Source organism: Mobula birostris, chromosome 10 (assembly GCF_030028105.1).
Source record: "Mobula birostris isolate sMobBir1 chromosome 10, sMobBir1.hap1, whole genome shotgun sequence".
NCBI classification, from domain to species: domain Eukaryota; kingdom Metazoa; phylum Chordata; class Chondrichthyes; order Myliobatiformes; family Myliobatidae; genus Mobula; species Mobula birostris.
The window spans coordinates 114,852,738-114,878,106 of record NC_092379.1 but is presented as its reverse complement, the minus strand read 5'-3'; the positions used below and the strand labels follow the sequence as shown (position 1 = coordinate 114,878,106).

The window sequence follows — 25,369 nt, the reverse complement described above, 5'->3', positions numbered from 1 at the left end:
TGTTTTGACCTACAAGTGACAAGTGAAGCTAATCTTTTTGTAATTTATGATGCTAGCTTGCACTCAGTACACTTGTCAGTTCTTTTCCTTCAAATTTGTGATTACAAAATTATTCTTGTGTCATCTCAATTCTAGCATTCCAGACCAGCAAAATCCTAATGTTTGCAAACGTACTGCAGCAAAGCAATAAACACATATTCAGTGTTAAGAATTATGCCATTTCTGTACAGCAATATATTTCCAATTGAATGGACAGTACAAAATTTGCTTTCAGCTGCATATGAAAAAAGTAAACTGAATTCATACCTAATCAGTTCCCCTCTACCACCACTCTGCTCCGTCTAGCGGAATTAGTCCTTACTCTTAATAATTTCTCCTTTGGCTCCTCCCACTTCCTCCAAACTAAAGGTGTAGCTATGGGCACCCGTATGGGTCCTAGCTATGCCTGCCTTTTTGTTGGGTTTGTGGAACAATCTATGTTCCATGCCTATTCTGGTATCTGTCCCCCACTTTTCCTTCGCTACATTGACGACTGCATTGGCGCTGCTTCCTGCACGCATGCAGAACTCGTTGACTTTATTAACTTTGCCTCCAACTTTCACCCTGCCCTCAAGTTTACCTGGTCCATTTCCAACACCTCCCTCCCCTTTCTAGATCTTTCTGTCTCTGTCTCTGGAGACAGCTTATCCACTGATGTCTACTATAAGCCTACTGACTGTCACAGCTATCTGGACTATTCCTCTTCTCACCCTGTCTCTTGCAAAAATGCCATCCCCTTCTCACAATTCCTCCATCTCCGCCGCATCTGCTCTCAGGATGAGGCTTTTCATTCTAGGACGAGGGAGATGTCTTCATTTTTTAAAGAAAGGGGCTTCCCTTCCTCCACTATCAACTCTGCTCTTAAACGCATCTCCCCCATTTCACGTACATCTGCTCTCACTCCATCCTCCCGCCACCCCACTAGGAATAGGGTTCCCCTGGTCCTCACCTACCACCCCACCAGCCTTCGGGTCCAACATATTATTCTCCGTAACTTCCGCCACCTCCAACGGGATCCCACCACTAAGCACATCTTTCCCTCCCCCCCCCTGCATTCCGCAGGGATCGCTCCCTACACAACTCCCTTGTCCATTCGTCCCCCCCATCCCTCCCCACTGATCTCCCTCCTGGCACTTATCCATGTAAGCAGAACAAGTGCTACACATGCCCTTACACTTCCTCCCTTACCACCATTCAGTGCCCCAAACAGTCCTTCCAGGTGAGGCAACACTTCACCTGTGAGTCGACTGGGGTGATATACTGCGTCTGGTGCTCCCGATGTGGCCTTTTATATATTGGCGAGACCCGACGCAGACTGGGAGATCGCTTTGCTGAACATCTACGCTCTGTCCGCCAGAGAAAGCGGGATCTCCCAGTGGCCACACATTTTAATTCCACATCCCATTCCCATTCTGACATGTCTATCCACGGCCTCCTCTACTGTAAAGATGAAGCCACACTCAGGTTGGAGGAACAACACCTTATATTCCGTCTGGGTAGCCTCCAACCTGATGGCATGAACATCGACTTCTCTAACTTCCGCTAAGGCCCCACCTCCCCCTCGTACCCCATCTGTTACTTATTTTTATGCACACATTCTTTCTCTCACTCTCCTTTTTCTCCCTCTGTCCCTCTGAATATACCTCTTGCCCATCCTCTGGGTCCCCCCCCCCCCTTGTCTTTCTTCCCGGACCTCCTGTCCCATGATCCTTTCGTATCCCCTTTTGCCAATCACCTGTCCAGCTCTTGGCTCCATCCCTCCCCCTCCTGTCTTCTCCTATCATTTTGGATCTCCCCCTCCCCCTCCAACTTTCAAATTCCTTACTCACTCTTCCTTCAGTTAGTCCTGACGAAGGGTCTCGGCCTGAAACGTCGACTGTACCTCTTTCTAGAGATGCTGCCTGGCCTGCTGCGTTCACCAGCAACTTTGATGTGTGTTGCTTGAATTCATACCTGTTAGGTTGTAGTGGCGGGGGAGTTGCTGGGAGAGAGTGAAATTATAACTACAGACTTTGAAAGTTTTCCTGATATAAATACTTCTGTGCCGCCTAGTGGCTTGGGTTTTGTGCTGAAATCCTTTAAAAGGTATCTGGTTCTGAAATGGGCAAACCCAGAATTGCATTGAAAATTAAATGATATGAGTGAAAGGAGAATTAAGAGTTCAGATATGAATTGGAGATGGCTGTATAAAGCATTTTCCTCTGCCTAATTTACATTGCATCAGAATCCCTTGATTAGATTTAATAATTTTGCTTTATTTTCCATTGCCAGCTGCACGAGCATGCTGCTTACCTTGTAGATAGCATGTGGGATTGTGCACCAGAACTACTCAAAGATTGGGAATGCATGGCTAGTCTGCTTTTAGAAGAACCACTCAATGGAGAAGAAGGTGAACTTTATTTTAACTTCCCCTCTCTTAATCTGGATATACTGTAAATCATGAAGCTGAGCTGTAAAGATTAACTGTTAAATGGAATATGTTGAAAACGTCACTATTTAATTGCTGTAGTAGTTCTTTGAACTGATGTGCTATTCTCAAAAGATAGACCCAGTGTGGATTAATGTGTTCATGTAAATGTCATCACAATGTAAAGTTGTTTTGAACCTATGGAGCAGTTATGTTGCATATTAAGATGTTTCATGGAATTTCAAAATGTAGAACTAGTAAAGAGAACTAGTAAAAAGAAGGGAATTTACTCCAGTGGAGAAGATAGAAAAAGAGTGAATACCTTTTTCAGGGTGATACCTGGTCAAAAGGATTAATAGGGCTGTTAGAGGTTGATGATGTGTCTTTGTATCTGAGTCTGGACCCTGAAATCTCTTTCTCTTTGCACAGATACTTCCGAACATACTCAAGTGTTCCCAGAATTTTCTGTCTTTCAGTTTTGCAGGGCCTCGTGTTTTAAAATCTTCATTTTTCTACAGTTTATTTTGATTTTTGTTTTGTTTTCCTTTATCAAATCTGTCATGTACTTCAAATTTCCATACTCAGTCTTTCAACCACTAAGTGGAGGAGGAGATATGAAGACTAGAACTTTACAAAAAGAAATTTGGGAGTGTTAATTGGTTTGAGTGTTGTCCTGGAGAAAATTAAAGTGATAGAGATGTTTGACATTGTAGACAAAAATTCATGTGCTGGGTAAACTGGAAGGGATGACTGTGAGTGGGACTTGGCATGCATTGTGATATGAACATTGGAGTTCTAGAGTGTGATGCATTGGACTGGGCCACAATACCATTGGTTTTTGTGGAGTCTGGAGTTTAAAAAAAAAAGGGTGATGATTTCATTACTATTTTGCTATTTTAAGAAAAAACAACAATAAAGTGGTTAACTTTTGGGCTCTGAATCCATTTGGGAATCTCAAATTTTAGTTTCCAAAGTATGATTTCACAAAATGTTGGAACTTAGAAATACAGATGATATGTCAGTTAAAACAAGTGTTGTTTTAGTGGGGGAAGAGTCTGCAGAAGCTTATTATTCAGGAATTTTGAGTTGAGGCTTAAGGCATATCGGGGTTGGGGTGGGGGGGAGGTGGGGAGATACAGGAAGCTGTGCCAGAGAGGTGTTTGATGTTGATGCTGGTTTCCTAAAATTGATACTTCTGGAAGAAATGTTCTGCAATTGCAGTTCATGTTTTACCAGAAGTATTAAGCAACCATTCTTACTGATTATTTGTCATTAATCAGGGATAACTGAGGAATGGTTGGTAAATTTGCTGATAATACAAGCTATACTGGAAGGAAAATTATGAAGAGAATAAAATTAGAGACATAGCAGAGATCTGGCAAATGGAGTATTACATGGGAAATGTGTAATAGTTCATTTTGGCAGAAAATATTAAGTAAAAGGAGCATTGTATCTTAATGGCAAGAAAATATGAACTGTGAGATGATCTGGGAATTGATTGAAGTCCAAAAGTAATGCTTCAGTTGTAGAAAGCCTTCATGTGGTTGTATGATAAAACATTCTTTTTTAACTTGTAAACCAACAAGAGGACTAATGAAGATTAATTAGATTTGCTTTGTAAGGATACCCAAAATTTGTCAGTTATTTAAAGATTTGTATTTTTCATTTGTAGTAAGCCTTGAAGAATGCTATCCTTCAAATTTCATTCAGATCAGTTCAGATTTGATACTGTGAATATCAGGAAGCATGATGCAACTCAACCCACTAGTAGTTGAGCATTTTGATTTCTTTGGACTCTTAGTGACAATCCATTCCCTGTGCAGGAACTAAGTGTAGGAGTTCAAGTTGTACAAGTCTGGTTTGGTCATACCTGGGGTATAGTGTACAGTTTAGGAAAAATGCCATTAAGTGTAAAGCAGATTTACAAAAATATTGCTGGGACTTTTCCGAGTTATAAGGGAAGGTTACACGGGCTAAGACTATTCATTGAAGTGTAGGGGGCTGAGGGGTCACTTTATAAAAGTAAGTAAAATCATGGAGGTGAATGTGTACTTTCTTTCCCAGCAAAAGAGAATTAAGAACTAAAATGCATAGGTTTAAAAAGCTCTGGGAAAAATTTTAAGAGGGACCTGAGGAGTAATTTCTTCATGTAGAGTGTGGGCATATGAGCTGTCAGAGTAGATGGTTGGAGCAGGTGTAATATAACATAAAATACACTTAGATTGGTACATGGATAGGAAAGGTTTTGGGCCTAAGAGGGATATGAGTCAAATATAGGCAAGTGGCTGCAGTTTAAATGTGCATCTGCGTCAGCATGGATGAGTTGGGCCAAAGGGCCTGTTCCCATCTATATTACTCTCTCTCTCATATATTGCTTGGAATGGATCTTGTGCAAAACTTGAACAGTCATGAGACTATAGCAGCTGTTCTACATGTTGCATTCTTGTTCCAATTTGTGAAATGTTACAAAGCCCTCATTCCTTTGAAGTTGAGTGTACTTCAAAATAGTTTATGGCAACAACTGTATTGACATCCTTTTGTCAAGAAGTGACTCTCAATGTAATTGTTCCTTTCCCTAGTTTTGACTGACAGACAGGAAAGTGCACTTGTTGAAATAATGTTGTGCACAATACGGCAGACTGTGGAATGTCATCCTCCAGTTGGTAGAGGTTCTGGCAGAAAGGTATGAATATATAACTGAAATCTAAGGTAGTGATTAATTTTTCATGTGTTTTTTAAAAAAAATATGGCTTATATAATTAGTTTTCTGATTTGGTATTTTTTAAAGCTGCATAACTTTGGTGTTTGTTTGGGGCCTTATCGCTTTAGAACAAATTGCAGTGAATGAGATATACGAGAAAATATTTAAATTATAATAACTGTGAAGCTGATGGGTAATATTTTTCCCTCCTTAAATACTGTGTTCCTGAGTAGTAGTTCAAATATGGCTGGTGGAATGCTGCTCCTTTGCAGATGGTCATAAAGGACAGCGCTAGAAGTTCCTAACCTTGATGCTCCAGCTTTGAACACCACTTTGAACAGTGTGTGGCTGACTGGCAAAGGCTAGGACATTGCAATAACGTTAGTGTTGGGTTATAGATTATGTCATCCTGGATAAGGTCACTGACATGTGTTTTGCTGCTATTTACATTGTGTGGTGCCTCAGCAATCCAAAGATTCCCTTGGAGTACATTTAATTGGAGTGCCTTGATTCTCCATAAAGCAGTCGAACCTGTCAGCTTGAGTCAACATCAAAAACATGCGAGCTTCCATCTGATCAGTGCGACTTTGGTTTTTGCTTTTGCTACAGTGGAAAGAAGTCATTGGCTCTCAGTGATGGTATTTTGGTCTAGGTGCTGGAGTGGAGCTAGCCATCACTTTCATGTAGAACAATTTTAGAATTTGATACCAATATTTTTGACATTTTCACCTATGATTTTCAGCAAGGCACTGAACATGCTTCTCAAACTTCGTACCTCAGCTGGCTGTTTGAATATTTCATATAAGTCTTATGAACTGGAACTTAAGTTCAACCAAGGATGCAATTTCTTCTCGTCAGCCTGAAAGCTACTCATGCCGAGTAACTCAAATGGAGATTCTACCTCCAAATTACTAACATCTTATTTTGTAGCTGTACATCACAATCAATATGGTGCCTCCTTAATTATCTTTTGTGCAAGCGGTCCGGACAGACAACTGTTTTTGACTCATGTAAAATAAACATAATGTGGGAACGTGACAAGTAATGATTGAATGCTTGCACCAACTGCTGCTTGTAAAATACAAAAAAAAACTTGAGTCCTGTTGAAGGGTCTCAGCCAGAAACATCGACTGTTTACTCTTTTCCATAGATGCTGCCTGGCCTGCTGAGTTCCTCCAGCATTTTGCGTGTGTTGATTGGAACAGTAGGAAGTGGAATGTTATAAGTCATATTGGATAGTTTTTGGCTATGCTGTATCTTGGCTACTGCAGTAATTGCCAGCATTTTCTTCCTGAGTCACTGGATCCACAGTTCCCCCTTGATCATTCACAGTTGCTTTTTATGGTCAATTTTTTGCATCGTAAATGATAGCTCTGTTGGTGAATGCTGATCACTTTATCTCGGTCAAGCGTAACATGGATGCCTTGGTTGACACAGGTTGTTTCATCAATGTGGGGAGAAATGGAACAAAGTCTGAGGCTTGTGGTTATTGTGTACAGGTTTCTCCCGCCATCCGAAGGTAGAATGTTTCTATGAAACAGTTCGTAAGCCGGAATGTCGTAAAGCGAAGAAGCAATTACCATTTATTTATATGGGAAAATTTTGTAAGCATTCGCAGACCCAAAAATAACCTACCAAATCATGCCAAATAACACATAAAACCTGAAATAACAGTAACATATAGTAAAAGCAGGAATGATATAATAAATACACAGCCTAAATAAAGTAGAAATATTTTTCCACAATCATTGCCTGAACTGTTCTCCATAGCGAAAACCTTTCGCAAGTGCCATCGGCAAAAACATGGCGCAAGCACTCTCCAGTAACATTTAAGCTATGAAGCTGCCAAATCATAACACGTAAAAGTACACAGCCTATGTAAAGTAGAAATCATGTATGTAGAGCGTAGTATCACTTACCGGAATTGGGAAAGCACGGAGCACACTGATAGTGGTGTGTTAGACTGAGTCGTCGGAGTTTGGGTGGTGCAGTGGTCCCCACCCTCCGGGCAGCGAACCGATACCGATCCATGAAGCATACAGCGGTAGCCGGGAGGCACACAGCACATCTTTAAGAAAAAAGCCGAAATAAACATGCTAATTAATTAGGTGCCACCCGGCACGCAATTTTCAGCCCAGATCAGTGCTGATTGCATCGCCTCTGATCTGGGCCGACAATTACGTATCGGGCGGCACCTAATTAATTAGCATGTTTACTTTGGCTTTTTTCTTAAAGATGTGCTGTGGGTCTCCCGGCTACTGCTGCATTCTCCGCGAATCGGTATCTGTCCGCGGTTGGAGTGGTGGGACACTGGGGTATCATGTCATCATCTGTTTCCATTCGAGCAGGCAGCTCATCTTCTCCTATGACTGCCTGCCTCGATGTTGAAGGTCGAGGTTCGTCGTCTGCTGTGGCTGATGTGGAAGGCTTGCTTGATCGCTGAGCCTCACGCATTTTTAGATCATACAGTTCTTTGTAAGCACTCAAACCATCCTGCAAATATCGCCTAAACCGACGTACCCTTTCAAAATTAAAGTCGTACTTTATCATTACTCATTCGGTTTTGATTGTTATCCTTTCCTCTTGCAATTGCATCAGCTCTTCATCTATCAGTTCTTGGTCATGGGATGCCAAAACCTCTTCAACATCATCTTCATCAGCTTCCACAAGCCAAACTTACTTAGTCCTTGCTTCATTCACCACGATCAAAATGCTTAATTATGTCTAATTTTACACTAAGTGTAACACCCTTGTGAGCTCTTTCAGGCTTTTCCGATACCGTAGAACTCATCTTGCAAACGGCTGCTCACAGGCACGGGTTTAAGCAATGCTGGCTAGAATGCCGTTTCGAATCCGGGGGAGAGCGACCGCTCAGGGCGTGCGCTGCCTTTTATCGCGCGCTGCTTTTTTCATAACAGTGAAAACACCTTCTGTTAGCGAAAACAGGGTACTAATGTAGGTCTTTCGTAACAGTGTGGTTTCGTAAAGCCAACTTTCGAAAAGCGGGGGACACCTGTAATTGGATTTGAAAAGTCCTAGGTTCTGTAGCATGCAGAGACAGAAGATAATACGCTGCTCCTTTATCTGAAATTGAGTGTTGTTAGACAAGTGAAAGAGGTCTGAGTGCAATGCACAATTGGTGGATGTGTAATCTTTTGAAGTCTTTACTTTTTTTTCAAGACCTCATTCATATTTTTCGATTTTGTTGATTAGGTTGATTCAGTCCTCCAATTATGACTTGATTATGCAGCTGGAGGTTCTCCTTGCCCCTTTGGAGGATCATCATCCTCCTTTTCACCTCCTTGTACTCTCTATCCAGATCTGTGTTTGAAAATTTGCTTTCCCGCTACTATGTAGAACAAGCATTCAAAACCCATGGAGAGTCTTCCACTATCAGATGGAAGTAAAATAGCACATTCCTGCATTCCTGCTATAATCGTTGTTGAATTCAAATTGTGTTAAATAAAAATTTGAAATGCTGAAAATACTTCACAAGTCAGGCTGCACCTGTGGTAAAATAACAGTTAATGTTTCACATAAAAGGGCTTCAACCTGAAATTTTAACTCTGTTTCTCTTCTCACCGATGTAGCCTTACTTGCTGAGAATTTCCAGTATTAACTATTTTTCTTTTTTCTGAATGTGTTTTTTTAAACTTGAGTGTGTTTTTCAAAATAGTTTTTTAAAGTGGTGAGAGAGTATGTAAAGAATTTCAAGATATATTTGCACCTTGTATGAAATCAGTAATGAGGATGTTTTAACTGTGTATTTTCACTATGTAATTATTAGGTATTAACTGCAAAAGAGAAAAAAGCTCAATTGGATGACCGCACGAGATTTACAGAGCAGTTTTCAGCGGTCCTTCCACAGCTCTTGGCCAAGGTAAAATAATTTGAGTAGTTTTCATTGCTATTAGAATATTTTAGGAATTTGAAAAAAAACTCTTGGATCCACATGGGATTTAGAAATATAGAGTTAAGATTCAACTGTTTAATAACAGATGAATGAATAAAATGTGAAAACTTCAACATATTCAGTTTGTTTTGCTGACTGTCTTCCCACAATCAGGTACTAAATAATAGCTGACCATTGTCAGTATTTTTAAAATCTGAAGGAGACTGACTGTCCCTTCAAATAATATTGAGATCTCTCAATCATGCTGAGAAATATATTAAGACGTGAGATTATACTCAGTTTTTTTTTTCCCATCACTGTAAAAGAGAGCACATGGCCACGGGGAAGTTCTTTGTGTATTTTATTCACGGTAATCTAGGCAGAAGCCAATAGTCGTAAATACAATAAACAAAACACTGTAAAAATGTGTGGGTGACAAATGGACGTCCAGATACATAAAAATGTGAAAATTGAATTTAAAAGGCAACTCTAAAGTCATTAAAAAGCTGTATTAGAGGGAATATTAAAATCATCTAGGGGAAGAAAAGGAATGTAAATTAAAATTACTTGTAGTGAGCTGCAAGAATTATAGAGAAGTCATTGTAAACTAGTAAGAAAATTATTTAAAAATTGAGTTTTTGCCTCAGGAGGGCTATTACTCTAATTTCTAGCCTCCTAGTAAAGTAAACAACTTGGAGGATTTTCACACAAGAGTTCCTGATCTTAATCCAATCAATTAATCTTGTGATTTTTGTAATCTGGAAAACAAGGTTGCACAGAAACGTCTTTCCTTTGTTGTTATTTGAGATTAAATGATAAATGAGACACAAAGTACAGAAAACAAATTAGGATTTTTTTTTACCCCACCTGGTTGGGGTAAATGGATGTCTTTAACAATAAAGAACTCTCAATATTTCGTTAGTTTTTCCTATGGTTGTATCCATGATTATCAGGTAGAGTGTTTTTTCTTGAGTCAAGGCTGACATTTTGAATTGAAGAATAAGCTACTATATATAAATGTATTATTATTATTGTAGTCTTCATGTGGTTATGATTGTATAATCTTTCATTACAAATTTAAGAGTGCCTGGATGAGCACTAACCTGCCTACAGAGCTGGTAAGTGGAGTTGGTAATAGTTTAATTTCGACAGGCATAGACATGACAAACTAAGTGTCTGACTTCAGTACCATTGGTGTTCTATTAATAATTTCTTTGCATAGAAGTTTTTATTTTCTCTTCCTTTTGAGCAGTACGCTATTGATGCAGAGAAAGTGACGAACCTTTTACAGTTGCCACTGTTTTTTGACTTGGAGATCTATACAACTGGTCGACTAGAAAAGGTAAAAATAAGGCATTATTTTTATGTTAATATTTGTGTTGAATTGTTTTGTTTCCCATAGAAGTAACAGCTATATTTATTACACTGGATTATTTTTATTTTGAAATTTCACTGTTTAAGGGGCTTATTAGTTACTGTACATATCGTGCTGTAACTGGGAAAGAGAACAAATGAAAATTATAACAGAAGATGGTCTAGTACAAAATGAAGTGGATGTGAACTTAAAAGGTTAGCCTTGTTTGTCACATGTATATCAAATATACTGTGAAATTCATCATTCTGCGTCAAATCAAATCAACAAGGATTGTGCTGGGTAGCCCACAAATTTTGCCACACTTCCAACGTCAAAATAGCATGCCCATACTCACTAACCTAACCATACATTGTAAGAGTGTAGGAGAAAACCTGAGTGTCTGGAAGAAATGCAGGTGGTCATGCGGAGAAATTACAAACACCTTACAAACAGTGATGGGAAACAAACACATTATTGATCACAGATGCTGTTATAGTGTTACACTAACTACTGTGTTACCATGTCACCCAATCCAACTGCATTTATAGGGCAAGGAGATGGGAAGTATTTTGACACATTCTTGGAATTCTTCATTTATGCAGACCCAGAATACAATTTATGCTTTCTGTTATTAGGTGGAGATAGTTTGTGTATTTCCAGTATTTTTGTTATTTAGGTATTACTAATGTAACCCTCAGGCTCGGCCAGCTTGCGTTCGTCTAGGGGAATCAGCTTTCGGCCCCGCCAAACTGGATAATCACGTTTGTGAGGATGTTGTGTAATGTACCCCCAGTTACAAACCCACAATGTAAAATTTCAGACAGTGCACCATATGCAATTAAATGATAGGCTTTATGGATCTTAATCTGAATATAGGGTTAGTAATGAAAATAAAACAAGAAAAAAAGAACCCAAGTCAAAATCAAAAGACCCCGTTGGAGCTCACTCAGTAGTCATTCTTCCACCGTTGATCTCCGAACGTTGCGGACCTTCGGCCCCTCAGATCCCAGTCCACTCCGGTAATCTACCAGCTCTCTCCACACGCATCCTCCCTCTTCTTCTCTCCTCGACCAAAGACCGTGAAAAACCCGGCTCCCAGACACACAAGAAAGAAGAACATTTCTCCCATTGGACAGCCACTGAATTCTAAAATCCTGTTATCTTTAGTCATAACCCAAGCATTGCTGCCACCGAGAAACCATTAGCTTAACAGTGGAACATTACATAGAAGCCATTACGCTAGCCTTAGCAGTGAAACCTTACAGCGTGTTACATTAGATTGGATGTTAAAGCACAACCACCTTTTCATTCTTGCTTTTAAAAATCAAAAACTAATTCTGTTGCACCAAATTGCCCTCCCTCTGATGACACAGGCACTCTTGTCCTAATAGCTCTGATTTAAATTTTGAAAATACTCATGACTAAGTGCAAAGGAGATTGGTTATTGTTAACTTGTAATTCATAGGCAGTTGCTATAAAGTCAAATTGACTTTATATGAAAAATTCTTACTGCATTTAATATCAATGTTAATCCAAATATTTTACTCTTTTACATATGAAAGCATTTGGACTCTCTGCTGAAGCAACTAAAAGATATTGTTGAAAAGCATGTGGACACTGAAGTCTTAGAAGCTTGTTCTAAAACATACCATGCCCTCTGCAATGATGAGTACACAATATTCAACAGAGTGGACATATCGAGGAGCCAGCTAATTGATGAATTGGTTGACAAGTTCACTCGCATGCTTGAAGATTTCTTGCAAGAGGTTTGTATCAGAAAAATCGTGTACAAGACATTTTATTCCATATTACTTTTAACAGTTATCTGCATGTAAACATTTTTCAGATAACTTTGGTTGTGTGGTCTTCAGAAATTTGAATTATGTACTAATGTTCTCAATCTTGAAAGAATAAGCAAGTCATTAAAAGCATGCGGTAATAACGTGCTTCCTTTTTAAGATATGGAAAAATTTGAACATGTGTTCTCTCAAACATGAATGGAGCTAAATTTTGGAAGTAGAGTATATCAGAACACTTAACATCTAATTGAGGATATTGGCTATTCTTTTGGCATCTTGCAAAGCATTTAAGAATGACAATAGGAAAATTAGGAGTAAACTCAATACAAGCTTGCTTTGAATACTCTTCAAGCTTTATGTACGTTTGAAGTAATAAATGTATAAAACTTGTGCAATTGAAACTAAATTTATTTCTTTAGATGAGACAATTTTGTAAACAGCTATTTAAGTTCAGAATGTAAGAACAAAAATCATTTGATGTTAAACTTACTTTTTTAAAAATAATTTTGCTGTTAAGTTCACATGTTTCTGCTGGAGGTGAGAGAAAGTGGATAGTAGTCATTCCAGCTTTCCAGATGGGAAAATCACAGATTTAACACTTGCCCCTCATCTACATCTGATTGGGACACATCAAGACCAGAATACTTTGGCCTAATTAAGTGGCTGCCCGAATTAGCTGGTTTCATGGAAGTAGCTACTAATGTTTAAACACACACTAGTATTTAACTGAGTAACAAATTGTGTATTTAAATGAAATACAGAATGAATTGGAGCACTACCCATGCTGCTACAGTAATATAAAACTAATAGTTAACACAGAGGAATTCTTCTGATATACGCTGCTGTTTATCGCACATCCAGGAAGAGGTAGCGTCTCTGGTGAAGAGGCTTGTCATAACCGTTGTGGGCACCTCACTCATTTTTAGTCCCCACCGGGCACTCAGTTCTTACCTGTGACTCCAAGCAGCTGTTTGTATGTGGCTGCAGTCGCAGCCCAGTACTAAACCAGTTGAGGGTATAGCTGGTGGGCCTTATACCCTGCTGAAATAGGGACATGCCTGTCCTAGCATTTGAAGTCAACACTGGCAGACTGGGCAGATGAGATCAACAGTGAGATCCAACAACCAAAGAGTTGGTTCTGCAATGCTTCGAGTAGAGCAAAGGCATGATTAAGCACAGAAGTCAAGGTTATCCACTGTACCTAAGAAAGACCCCAACTTGTGATGACTACTGGTATCACTGAATCCAGACTTCTGAGGTTGAGGAAGTAGAACTATCCCAGTGCAATGGCTTTTCTACTTTAAAAACTCCCTGCACAAGTTTCACTGTCTTCATCGGATACAACGGATAATCAACACACTGCCATGTTCTTTTGATTGACTGTAAATGAACAAAATTAGCGCACTTTTGCAGATAATGGACTGCCTTAACACAATGCTTTTAGTGAATGTATTCTCCAAATCTTCATTTTCATTGTAACATTCAAGTTAATTGTCAATAGCTTCAAATTCTTTGCAGTTCCTAACTTGAAGTAGTGAAATCATTTCATATTCAATCCTGGCCATTTCTGTTATCTCTTAAGCCTGTATGCTTGAAACTGCTGTGAGCAAAACAATTCAAAATTGTCTTACTGCTTATTTTTTGCCACCGTCAGTGATAAGTGTCACTGCTTTTTGAACATAAACTCACTCAACTAATGCTATTTAAACACTATTGACTCCAAACAAGATGTAGTATCTAGTGGCCACACAAGTTCATGCAACTGACGCTAGTTTGAAACTGACAATATTCTCCTTTTGCAATGAAGTGGCATAGTGTTCCAGATAAACAAAGAGAATCCTGACTATTTTCTCAATTAGTTTTTGTTCCTCAAGAGTTGTCCCAAAGAAACACTGTCCTGATTATGTTGGACCAATTAACTATTTTTCCAGTTTCAAATGAAATGTCTGAATTGTGACTGAACTGAATAGTTACAATATTAGTAATTTTTAAAAATACTTAAATATACACTTCGTGGCCGGCTGATGGTGCAGTGACGTCAGTGCCAGACTCCAGAGTGAAGGTTTCTGAGTTCGAATCCAGTTGGGCCGCTCCCAGGCACGCTTTCCATCTGTGCCCGGTTGAGTGTCGAACTCACAACTCAATCTTGTAGAAAGAAAAACTGCACTGTGAGAAGGACGTGGGGGACCACTCACAGAATCTTTCCTCCAAGACAATCACTTGAAAAAAATAATGGTCTCCGAGTCTCTGGCAGAGTATGGCACACAAAAAAAAATCCACTCAGACTTTGAGAAATGAGTGGCCCAAATCTTGTTGTAAGAACAAAAGCATGTAGTGTCACTATTGGTGCTGCACGGTAGTGCAGGAGAATGGGAACCAGAGTGCCAAAGTAGTTAGTGGAGAGGTTGTGGAGGCAGATGTTGGTAAGACTTCAGACAAGTTAGGAATCAAAAGGTTGAGCATGGTGCAACAAAATCGAAAAGGGTGAATACGGGATTGAGGGTGCTGTATCTAAATACATGCAGTATACAGAGTAAAGTAGATGAGCGTGCAGCACAGTTGCAGATTGACAGGTATGGGGTTGTATGCATCACGGAATTATGGCTGGAAGATTACGTCTGGGAGCTTAATGTCCAAGGATACACATATTGAAATGTTAGGCAGGAATGCAGAGGGGGTAGTGTTGCTCTGTTGTAAAGGAATGAAATAAAATTATTAGAAATGGCATAGGGTCGGAAACTATTGAATCATTGTAGATAGAGCAAAGGAACTACAAGGGTAGAAGGAACCTGATGGGAGTTGTATACAGACCCCCCAAAAACTAGTAAGCCTACAAGCCACAAAAGGGCAATGTTACAATAGTCATGGGGGACTTCAATATGCAGGTAGATTGGGAAAATAAGGTTGGTGCTGGATGACAGGAAGGGGAAGGCAACAGAGCAGCAATGGCTGGAATTTCTGGAAGCAATTCGGAAGGCACGAGATACATACATCCCAAAGAGGATGATGTATTCTAGAGGAAAGATGACACAACTGAGAAGAGAAGTCAGTGCCAACGTACAAGCCAAAGAGGGGTGTGTTCCCCTTCAGGCGTTTATTTGACTTTGTTGGGTCTACGTTTTAAATGATTTGTTTGTAACTATTTTCTAGTTAAAGTTAAAGGTTGGTAATTAAGTTACAGTATAACAAAGGTAAATTCATTGTCTATGGTATATCGTGGCATGCGATGACGTCTCCTCCGGTTTCACCGCGTCTTGTGTGTAACTTCCGGTTCGGAGAAGGTGTAAAGGTGGGTGCCATGCGTGCAGCATGATCGTGAAGAGTTCAGTTTCTACCCACAAAGAAACATAGAAGCAATGCCTTTTCGCCATGCGATGTTAATGTGGAAGAGTGCACAGTAAATGGTTAACCTTACTATGACTCTGTCTTCATTGGCTTTGGTTTAACTTGGTGTTTAGTCAGAGTTTCAACACACTGCACAAGAACACTGCAGTGAAAAGGCGTAATCATTAGACGTTTGACAAGTGGTACGATGGCTTTGCGATCAAGCACCAAGTCGCTTAGACTCAGCGCCAAGAGCAGTAGGATATCGACAAGTGTGGCTGCCCTCGCAAGAGCTAAAGCAGAAGCCGCCAAGGTGCGAGCATCATACGCTAACCAAGAAGCAAAACTGAAAATGGAAAAGGCTGCCGGAGAAGTGGAAAACCAGTTGGAAAAGGCAAGGATAGAAACAGAGTTAGAAGTGCTGATGCTACAGTGAGAAGCTGATGAGGCCGCAGTGGAAGCACAAGTGTTGGAAAATGCTGAAAAATGCACGTTCTAGACGAAGCAGGAAAATCTATGTCAGAAAGGGCCAGATTGGAACGCACCAGCGAATATGTCCAATCTCAAATTGATATGCAGATTCATTCTCCCTCTCCATACTTGCCTGTTGGTATCCCATCTCATGTGAAATCACAGGGAAGCTTCGTTGCATCGCGTCCACAATTGTGACTTTGCCACAAACTCAAGTATGAAAGGGCTGACCACGAATGCTTCTTGACAACAAACTTACCGGGTCCGGCGAGATCAGAGACAAAGGCCGAACTCAGAACATCAAATCCCATCATGAGCATACATGCTCAGTCATATGTTCCCCAACATATTCCCCCAGCTAGCACGCCACCTGCACCAGAACCCTTGGCACAGTATTTAGCGCGATGAGACCTCGTCAATTCAGTACTGTACCAGTTTGACGATAAGCCTGAAAATTACCATGCACGGTACTCCTCATTCACCAGTGCCAATGGCAGAGTCCAGCTCTCAGCAACGCGAGAGTTGGACCTTATGACTAAATGGCTGGGAAAGGAATCAAGTGAACAGGTGAAAGGCATATGCTCAGTGTACATCAACAACCCCAAGCTAGCCTTACACAAAGCATGCAAGAAACTTCGGGACTGCTATGCAGCCCCTGAAAGTATTGAGAGGGCACTATTTCAACGGCTGGACAATCTTCCTAGGGTGTCATCCAGGGACCACACTGAATTACAAGAACTCGGACGTTTACTCATGGAGATTCAAGGTGCTAAAGAAGACGGCGATTTAACTGGCCTGTCGTATCTGGATACCTCACGCGGAGTTGGACCAATTGTGGACAAGCTTCCATTTGGGCTGCAGGAAAAATGGGTGTCTATTGGCTCAGAGTACAAGGAAGAGAACTGTGGTCGATTCCCTCCCTTTGAGTATTTTAGTAGGTTTGTGTGCAAGGAGGCAAAGAGGCAAAAGGACCCTAGCTTCATGAATCAAGGCAGCGCCACAACTCACACCAACCCAGTCACACCCATTTATAACAATTTTGTCATCAATAAACCCATCTTAGTGCATAAAACCGAAGTCTCTGCAATCAACAATGACCCTAGCAAGAATTGTCCATTGCACAACAAACCCCATCCCCTCAAAAAATGCAGAATGTTTCAAAACAAACCCTTTGGTGAAAGAAAGGACCTTCTCGAGACAAAAAGAATATATTTTAAGTGCTGTTCTTCTACCTTCCACCTTGCTAAAGAGTGTACGTTCCCCGTAAAGTGCTTGGAATGTAACAGCACTAATCACGATGGGGCCATGCATCCCGGCCCATCACCGCAAATAGCCAAGGCTCCTCCACTCCCACAAGAGGATGGCGGGGAGGGGGAGCATCACTTTGATACAAGTATTGTCAGCTCGAACTGCGCAGAAATTTGCAGTCCAGGTCAGTGGAGCCATTCGTACTCAAAGATCTGCCTCACTAAGGTATACCCTAAGGGAGCCAAAGACAAGGCCATCAAAGCCTATGTAATTCTGGACAACCAGAGCAACCGCTCACTAGTGAGACCAGAGTTCTTCGAGTTGTTCAGCGTAAAGGGTAATCCAGCCCATACTACCTCAGAACTTGGTCTGGCATCGCAGAAACATATGGCAGGAAGGCAGAAGGCTTCCAGATTGAGTCGCTGGATGGCAAAGTCATCATCGGTCTCCCTCCACTCTTGAGAGTGCAATGAGATCTTAAATAACTGATCCGAGGTTCCGACACCAAGCGCAGTGCTACACAGCCCCATCTCCACCACATTGCTAAGCATATCCCAGAACTGAATCCAGAAGCAGAAATACTCCTGCTACTCGGAGGAGATGTTCTTAGGGTGCACAAAGTCAGGCAGCAGGTCAATGGACCACACAACGCTGCCTTCGCCCAATGTCGGGATCTGGGCTGGGTTGTGATAGGAGAGGTGTGCCCTGGCAAAGTGCACAAACCGACAGTTAACACATTCAAGACTAACGTGCCAGAAAGAGGCTTCCATTCAATTTCTCAGCCTTCCACAAGTATTACGTGTATCAAAGAAATACAACAAAGGCAGGAGCATAGTAAAGAAACTAAGACGACACTGGGACGGTCAGTCTTCGCTCAAACTAAGCACGATAATAAACTTGCTCATCGGTGGAAGACGCCATCTTCTTAAAAATACTGGAGACAAAGGTCTTTAGAGATGAAGCAAACAACTGGGTTGCTCCACTACTGTTCAGAGAACCATGCTAGGGCTTGCCAAACAACAAAGAGCAGGCAGTCGTCTGGTTCACATCTTTACAACAAACCCTGAAAAGGAAACCTGAGAACAGTTACAGAGGTCGTTTTACTTCTACCTGAAAACTGATTTAGAGACTAAAGTTCTATACCATGTTTATAGTGACCTTACAAAGGTCAGGCAGGGAGTGTGTTGCCCTTCAGGCATTTATTTGTCTTTGTTGGGTCTACGTTTTAAATGATTTGTTTGTAACTATTTTCTAGTTAAAGTTAAAGGTTGGTAATTAAATTACAGTATAACAAAGGTAAATTCATTGTCTACGGTATATCGTGGCATGCGATGACGTCACCTCCGGTTTCGCTGCGTCTTGTGTGTAACTTCCGGTTCGGAGAAGGTGTAAAGGTGGGTGCCATGCGTGCAGCATGATCGTGAAGAGCTCTGTTTCTACCCACAAAGAAACATTATAGAAGCAACACCTTTTCACAGTGCGATGTTAATGTGGAAGAGTGCACAGCAAATGGTTAACTTTACTACATCTGTCTTCATTGGCTCCGGTTTAACTTGGTGTTTAGTCAGAGTTTCAACACACTGCACGAGAACACTATAAGGGCATACAACAGAGCAAAGATTAATAGAAGTTAGAGGATTTGGAAGCTTTTTGAAAACCAACAGAAGACAACTAAGAAAAGTCACTAAGAAGATAAAGGTGGAATACGAAAGTAAGCTAACCAATAATATTAAAGAGGATACTAAAAGTTTCCTCAGATACATAGAATGAGGGGCAACCTAATTGAAACCTATTGAATGGTGAAAGGCCTTGATAGAGTGGGTGTGGAGAGAATGTTTCCTCTGGTGGGAGAGTCTTAAGACCAGAGGACACAGCCTCAGAATAGAGGGATGTCCTTTTAGAATAGGGATGAGGAATTTCTTTAGTCAGAGGGTGGTGAATTTGTGGAATTCTTTGCCACAGGCAGCCGTGGAGGCCAAGTTTTTGTGTATATTTAAGGCAAAATGGATAGATTCATGACTGGTCAGGGCATGAGGGGATACAGGGAGAAGGCAGGAGATTGAGGTTGAGAGTAGATCAGCCATGATGAGGTGGTGGAACAGACTCAATGGGCCCAATGGCCTAGCTCTGCTCCTATATCTTATGGCCTTATACATAAGTTAGCAGCAGTTTCAAGCAAAGATGTGACGAATTATGAGATTGTGAATCATGGGAGTTGGTCAAATATATTCATTGCCTTTATCCCATATAAATAACAGTCCTGATCTAAACTGTATTTTAAGATCTTGCTGGAATTGCATTTTTATTTTCATTTTCTCTCACAGAAATTTAAGATGGCTGTTAATATACGTACCCATTTATATGCCTGTCCACTTTTTGGGGCCAGGAACAATACTTTAAACCTTTTAAGTATTAGGTCAGCATGAATCTACTTATAATTCACTGTGATATCACAAGAAGGCAAATAGAGTGAAATCAGATTCAAAGCTGGAACAAAAGGATAGAAAAATTAGAGAAGCAAGAGGCTGCAGCTGCTGGAGTCTGGAACCGAAACAAACTGCTGGAGGTAAAGAGATAGTGGACATTATGGGTCAAGACTGCTTCAGGACAGTAGAAGGTTTGGATTGAGGGAAGTGATAACAAAGAAGACTTTATATATAGGAGCGTTATTCAGCAGTGTAGGCTCCTATTTCTTAATTAGAACACAGCAGTGGCATGAACTGAACAAATGCAGTATCATTAGGTGACTACATATGCTATTATGAGTATGAAGAGTAATAATTTTAATATGTGTTTACTAAATGTTGATACTGGAACAGGATGAAGAACTTGATGAGGATGATGCTTACCAGGTCTTGTCTACATTGAAAAGGATCACTGCATTTCACAAGTAAGAACTGTTTTCTGTATGTTGTTGCACATGCTGCTTAATGTACAAACATGCTGTTTTTTTGAAAAATGAGTGCAAATTGTTGAGCAATTAAGAATCTTAACATGGGAAAATTTCTATTAAGGATTGAATCAACTTGCATTTACGAAGTGAATGATCTAACTTTGATAGTTTAGTGATGTAAAAACTACTTTCATTTGATTGGCAGGGCATCAGATATTGAAAGCATTGCTTTGCATAGATGGAACTTAAAGACTGCACATGTTGAGCTTATCCCGTTTTTCTGAGTTAATATGTTAGTATCTTTTAATAGAAAACTCCCTAGAATATAGAACAATTCCCATAGGTTGGGATGTTACAAATATAAGGAGGAAGAGGAGAACATGGAGCTTTCAACGAGCACACCTATCGTTAGTCATAGGGAAAAGTTTAAAATCTGATATGAAGGTAGTGGCACCAGAGCTGGCAGAAAATAATCATGTGTTCAGGTGGGGTGAACATGACTTTATGAAAGGGAAATTGTATTTGAGGATATCTGTTAGAATTATTGAGAAAAGCAAAATTGATGATGGAGTGAATAATTAAATTAAATGATGTGTGCTTGGATTCTTGGAAGGTTTTCATCATGCTGCATTAGGTTTAATTAATAAAATTGGAGAACATGGTTTGAGGGTAATGAACTGGCATAGATTGTGAATTGGTAGTGGTCAGAAAACAGGAATAAATGGGCTTCCGGATTAGGGGACTGTTTCAAATGACCTGCTACATTGATCTATCTGGGGTTCAAATGCACTAATTGGTATCAGTGATAAATTGGGTTACAATATGGATTTGGAGTGCAAAACAGTTTCATAGAATATAGGCAGACTTAGTGAATGTGCAAAGTTAGGGCAAATGGAAATTAATATGGGGAAATTATGAGACTGTCCACTTTGGTATTAAAAATAGAAAGGCAAGGCACTTTTTAATTTATGAGACAAAGGTGTTTGTGCTCAGATGGACCAGGGTGTTTTTGCACATAAATCACAGAAAATTAACATGCAGGGAGAAAAAGCAATTCAAAAGTAAATAGTATTGCTCGTCTTCGCTGCAAGAAGATTTGGGTACAAGAGTATAAGCCTTAATCCAACCTTTGGACAAAACCGGGAATGTTTCTATGGAAAGACATTCTTATGATGGAGAAAGTACTAAGAAGGCTGGAATAATGTATTTTATTTTACACGGGACACAAACTTATAGTATAGCATTGTTTTATTTCCTTGCGTTTGTTATTGAATTACGTAAAGTAATATTTGTACTAGATGAAAATTGTTTATTTTGGTTTTTGTAGAAAGGTCCTATTTTTTAAATTGGGTCTTTCAAATGTATTACTTAGATGATGGTGCATAGTAAATGTTAAAATGATTGGATTTTAAATGGATTTCTTTACATAATATTACATAATTAACCTATTTCACAAAATAAATTAGGAAGAGTTGACCTAGTTCCCTACTTCTATATAATAGCTTAACCCTTCTGTTATTTTATTGCTTTTTCATAGCTTTTCCTTTAAATGTAAATAGAAAATTCTGAGAAGGGTTCCCAGGGTAGCAATCAAGGGACAGGTTCTTTTGAAAAAGCTGTACACACTGCTATAATATTTCTGTGCTCCTGAGCAGATATAGCAATGTTATTTTGTTCCATCTACCTTACAATAAAGGCCAGCATTTCCCCCATTTCTAATTACTTTCTGCATCTTAAAGTTCAGTAATATGCAATATTTGAGGCAGTATAATTTGCAGTTTCTTTCCACTTAATCTGTGTATTCTCATGTATACAGCAATCTCATGTTTCCATAAGTTTTACTTCATCTGCTGATACTTTGCTCATCTACAGCTCATCTTTGTGTATTGTAAGCAAATTTGATTGCAGCACATTGGATCCATTCATATAAATGCAACATGTAAACAGCTAATTCCCCAGAATTATCCCCTGTCACATCCTACTGGTTGCAGCTGTTAACTTGGAATTGATCTATTTATCCCAGTTCTGTCTCCTCAACCAGTTTAATCTGATGTCCCCAAATTCATTGGCTCCTTTCTTCATGTTCAAATTTATTGACATCTGACTGTTCATATGTACAACCAAATGAAACATAGTTCCTCTGGACCTCAGTGCACCAACAAAACATATTTCACACACAGCACATAAACCAAAATATTACTGTAAATAAATTAATAAAATATAATTTAAAGTGCATATGGTGCACAGTAGATTAAATGGCTTACTGTCCTAGTGATGGGACTTCAGTGGTGGCAGGGTATTCATTAGTTTCACAGCTAGAGGAAAGAAGCTGATAGCAAGTCTGGCTGTCCTCGTCCTGGCACTCCTGTTCCTCCTTCCTGATGGTAGGGATCTTCAACAATGACTCAGGCCCTTCATATACAACACTCCTGTTACATGTCACAAATAGGTGGGGAAAGGAGATTCTGGTCATTCTCTTAGCAGTTTTTACTACCCTCTGTAGGGTCTTGTGGTCCAGTGCCTTGCAGCTTCTGTAACTCATAATGATGCAGCCAGAGAGGACACTTGATGGTACTCCTGTAGAAGGTTGTTAGAATATGGGTGGGGAGTCTTGCATGCCTCAATCACCTCAGAAAGTGTTGATGCTGCTGTGCCTTTTTGACTGATGAGGTGGTGCTGTGAGTCCAGGTTTAAATTGTCTGTTATGTGCACACCAAGGAACTTGGTGCTCTATACTCTGTCCACAGCAGAGACATTGATGCACAATGAAGAGTGGTCAATTTGTACGTTCCTGAAGTTCACAATCATCTCTTATGTCCGGTCCATGTTAAGACTCAGGTGGTTGTTCGCACATCATTTGACAAGCCTCTCTATGGCCTCTCAGTATATTGACTCAGTATTATTGCTGATGAGGCCAACCACAGTTGCACTGTATCATCAGTGAATTTGATAGTTCTTGAGCTGGATCTGGCAGTGCTGTCGTGAGCCAGTAATGTGAACAGGAACAGGCTGAGCACAGGGTATTGTTGAGCACCAGTGCTCAGTATGATGAAGCTTAAGGTGTTGCTGGAAACTCGGACTGCGGACTGATTGGGTTCTTTCCGTCAAGAGAGCCAAGATCCAGTTACCGAAAAGGGTGTTGAGTTCCAGTGAGGACAGTCTTCCACCAGCCTCTTGGGATGATCATCTTAAATGCTGAGCTGAAGTTGATGAAAGCAACCTGGTGTATGAAGCATCATTTTCCAGGTGGGACAGGCGGAGTGGAGGACCAAGGCTATGGCATCGTCGGTGCATGTGTTTGAGTGGTAGATGAACTGGAGAGGGTCCAATGTAGCTGGAAGGTGGGATTTTTTATGATCCATTCCCAACCGCTCAAAGCACTTCATGATTGTTGAGGTCACTTCCACTAGGCAGTAATCGTTTAGCTCAGTTACGATCACTCTCTTGGGCACTGGAACGATGATGGCTACCTTGAAGCTTGCAGGGACAGTGAACTGTTGCAAAGAGATATTAATGATGTCTGTAAAGATTTCTATCAGCTGGACTGCACAATCCTTCAGCACCCTACCAGCTATGTTGTCCAACCTTGCAGCTTTGTGTGGTTTTACTCTGACTTGGATCTTCCACGTTTCGGCTGTGGTCAGACAGGGTGCCTGTTCCATGGGAAGAGGGTGCATTCTGAAGTGTGTCACATCATTCATCACATCAGACCATACATTGAAGGCATTCAACCTATCAGGAAGGGTGTCATTGGTGGACAGGTTGGTCTTGTAATCTGTTGTGGTTTGTGTACCTTGCCACATGAGCTCAGTGTCCCTGGTGTCTGTGAATTTTCTGTGAGTACTCCAGCTTTGCCGTCCTGATAGCGTGGTTCTTAGTGACCTTGGACAAGTCCCACCCCCTGATCTGAAGGCAGCGTCCTGATCCCGAAGCAATGCACGAACTCTGTAGTCAACCATGGTTTCTGATTTACCCTGGCAGTGTAGTGTTTAATCATAGTAATGTCCTCAATGCATTTGTAACCTTATTTTATTTGACACCTTTTGAGAATTAAAAGGTCACGAATCCTCAGTTTACCTGGTCCATTTCTGACACCTCCCTCCCCTTTCTAGATCTTTCTGTCTCTGGAGACAGCTTACCCACTGATGTCTACTATAAGCCTACTGACTCTCACAGCTATCTGGACTATTCCTCTTCTCACCCTGTCTCTTGCAAAAATACCATCCCCTTCTCGCAATTCCTCCGTCTCCGCCGCATCTGCTCTCAGGATGAGGCTTTTCATTCTAGGACGAGGGAGATGTCTTCCTTTTTTAAAGAAAGGGGCTTCCCTTCCTCCACTATCAACTCTGCTCTTAAACGCATCTCCCCCATTTCACGTACATCTGCTCTCACTCCATCCTCCCGCCACCCCACTAGGAATAGGGTTCCCCTGGTCCTCACCTACCACCCCACCAGCCTCCGGGTCCAACATATTATTCTCCGTAACTTCCGCCACCTCCAACGGGATCCCACCACTAAGTACATCTTTCCCTCCCCCCCCTGCATTCCGCAGGGATCGCTCCCTACACAACTCCCTTGTCCATTCGTCCCCCCCATCCTTCCCCACTGATCTCCCTCCTGGCACTTATCCGTGTAAGCAGAACAAGTGCTACACATGCCCTTACACTTCCTCCCTTACCACCATTCAGGGCCCCAAACAGTCCTTCCAGGTGAGGCAACACTTCACTTGTGAGTCGACTGGGGTGATATACTGCGTCCGGTGCTCCCGATGTGGCCTTTTATATATTGGCGAGACCCGACGCAGACTGGGAGACCGCTTTGCTGAACATCTACGCTCTGTCCACCAGAGAAAGCGGGATCTCCCAGTGGCCACACATTTTAATTCCACATCCCATTCCCATTCTGACATGTCTATCCACGGCCTCCTCTACTGTAAAGATGAAGCCACACTCAGGTTGGAGGAACAGCACCTTATATTCCGTCTGGGTAGCCTCCAACCTGATGGCATGAACATCGACTTCTCTAACTTCCGCTAAGGCCCCACCTCCCCCTCGTACTCCATCTGTTATTTATTTATATACACACATTCTTTTTCTCTCTCTCCTTTTTCTCCCTCTGTCCCTCTCACTATACCCCTTGCCCATCCTCTGGGGTCCCCCCCCCCCCCCCGCTTGTCTTTCTTCCCGGACCTCCTGTCCCATGATCCTCTTGTATCCCCTTTTGCCTATCACCTGTCCAGCT

General features: G+C 41.0%; 1 protein-coding gene across 5 annotated transcripts in view; it reads left to right on the top strand.

Annotated features, from left to right (window-relative positions):
- Positions 1-25,369, top strand: part of stag2b (STAG2 cohesin complex component b) — a 175,923-nt gene that overhangs the window by 104,636 nt on the left and 45,918 nt on the right. For all 5 annotated transcript variants that reach the window (XM_072270837.1, XM_072270835.1, XM_072270833.1 and 2 more), the window contains 6 exons: positions 2,311-2,428; positions 5,026-5,129; positions 8,935-9,027; positions 10,292-10,381; positions 11,956-12,159; positions 20,055-20,125. In XM_072270837.1, the coding sequence (XP_072126938.1) occupies positions 2,311-2,428; positions 5,026-5,129; positions 8,935-9,027; positions 10,292-10,381; positions 11,956-12,159; positions 20,055-20,125 (680 nt within the window). The remainder of the gene's footprint in view (positions 1-2,310; positions 2,429-5,025; positions 5,130-8,934; positions 9,028-10,291; positions 10,382-11,955; positions 12,160-20,054; positions 20,126-25,369) is intronic.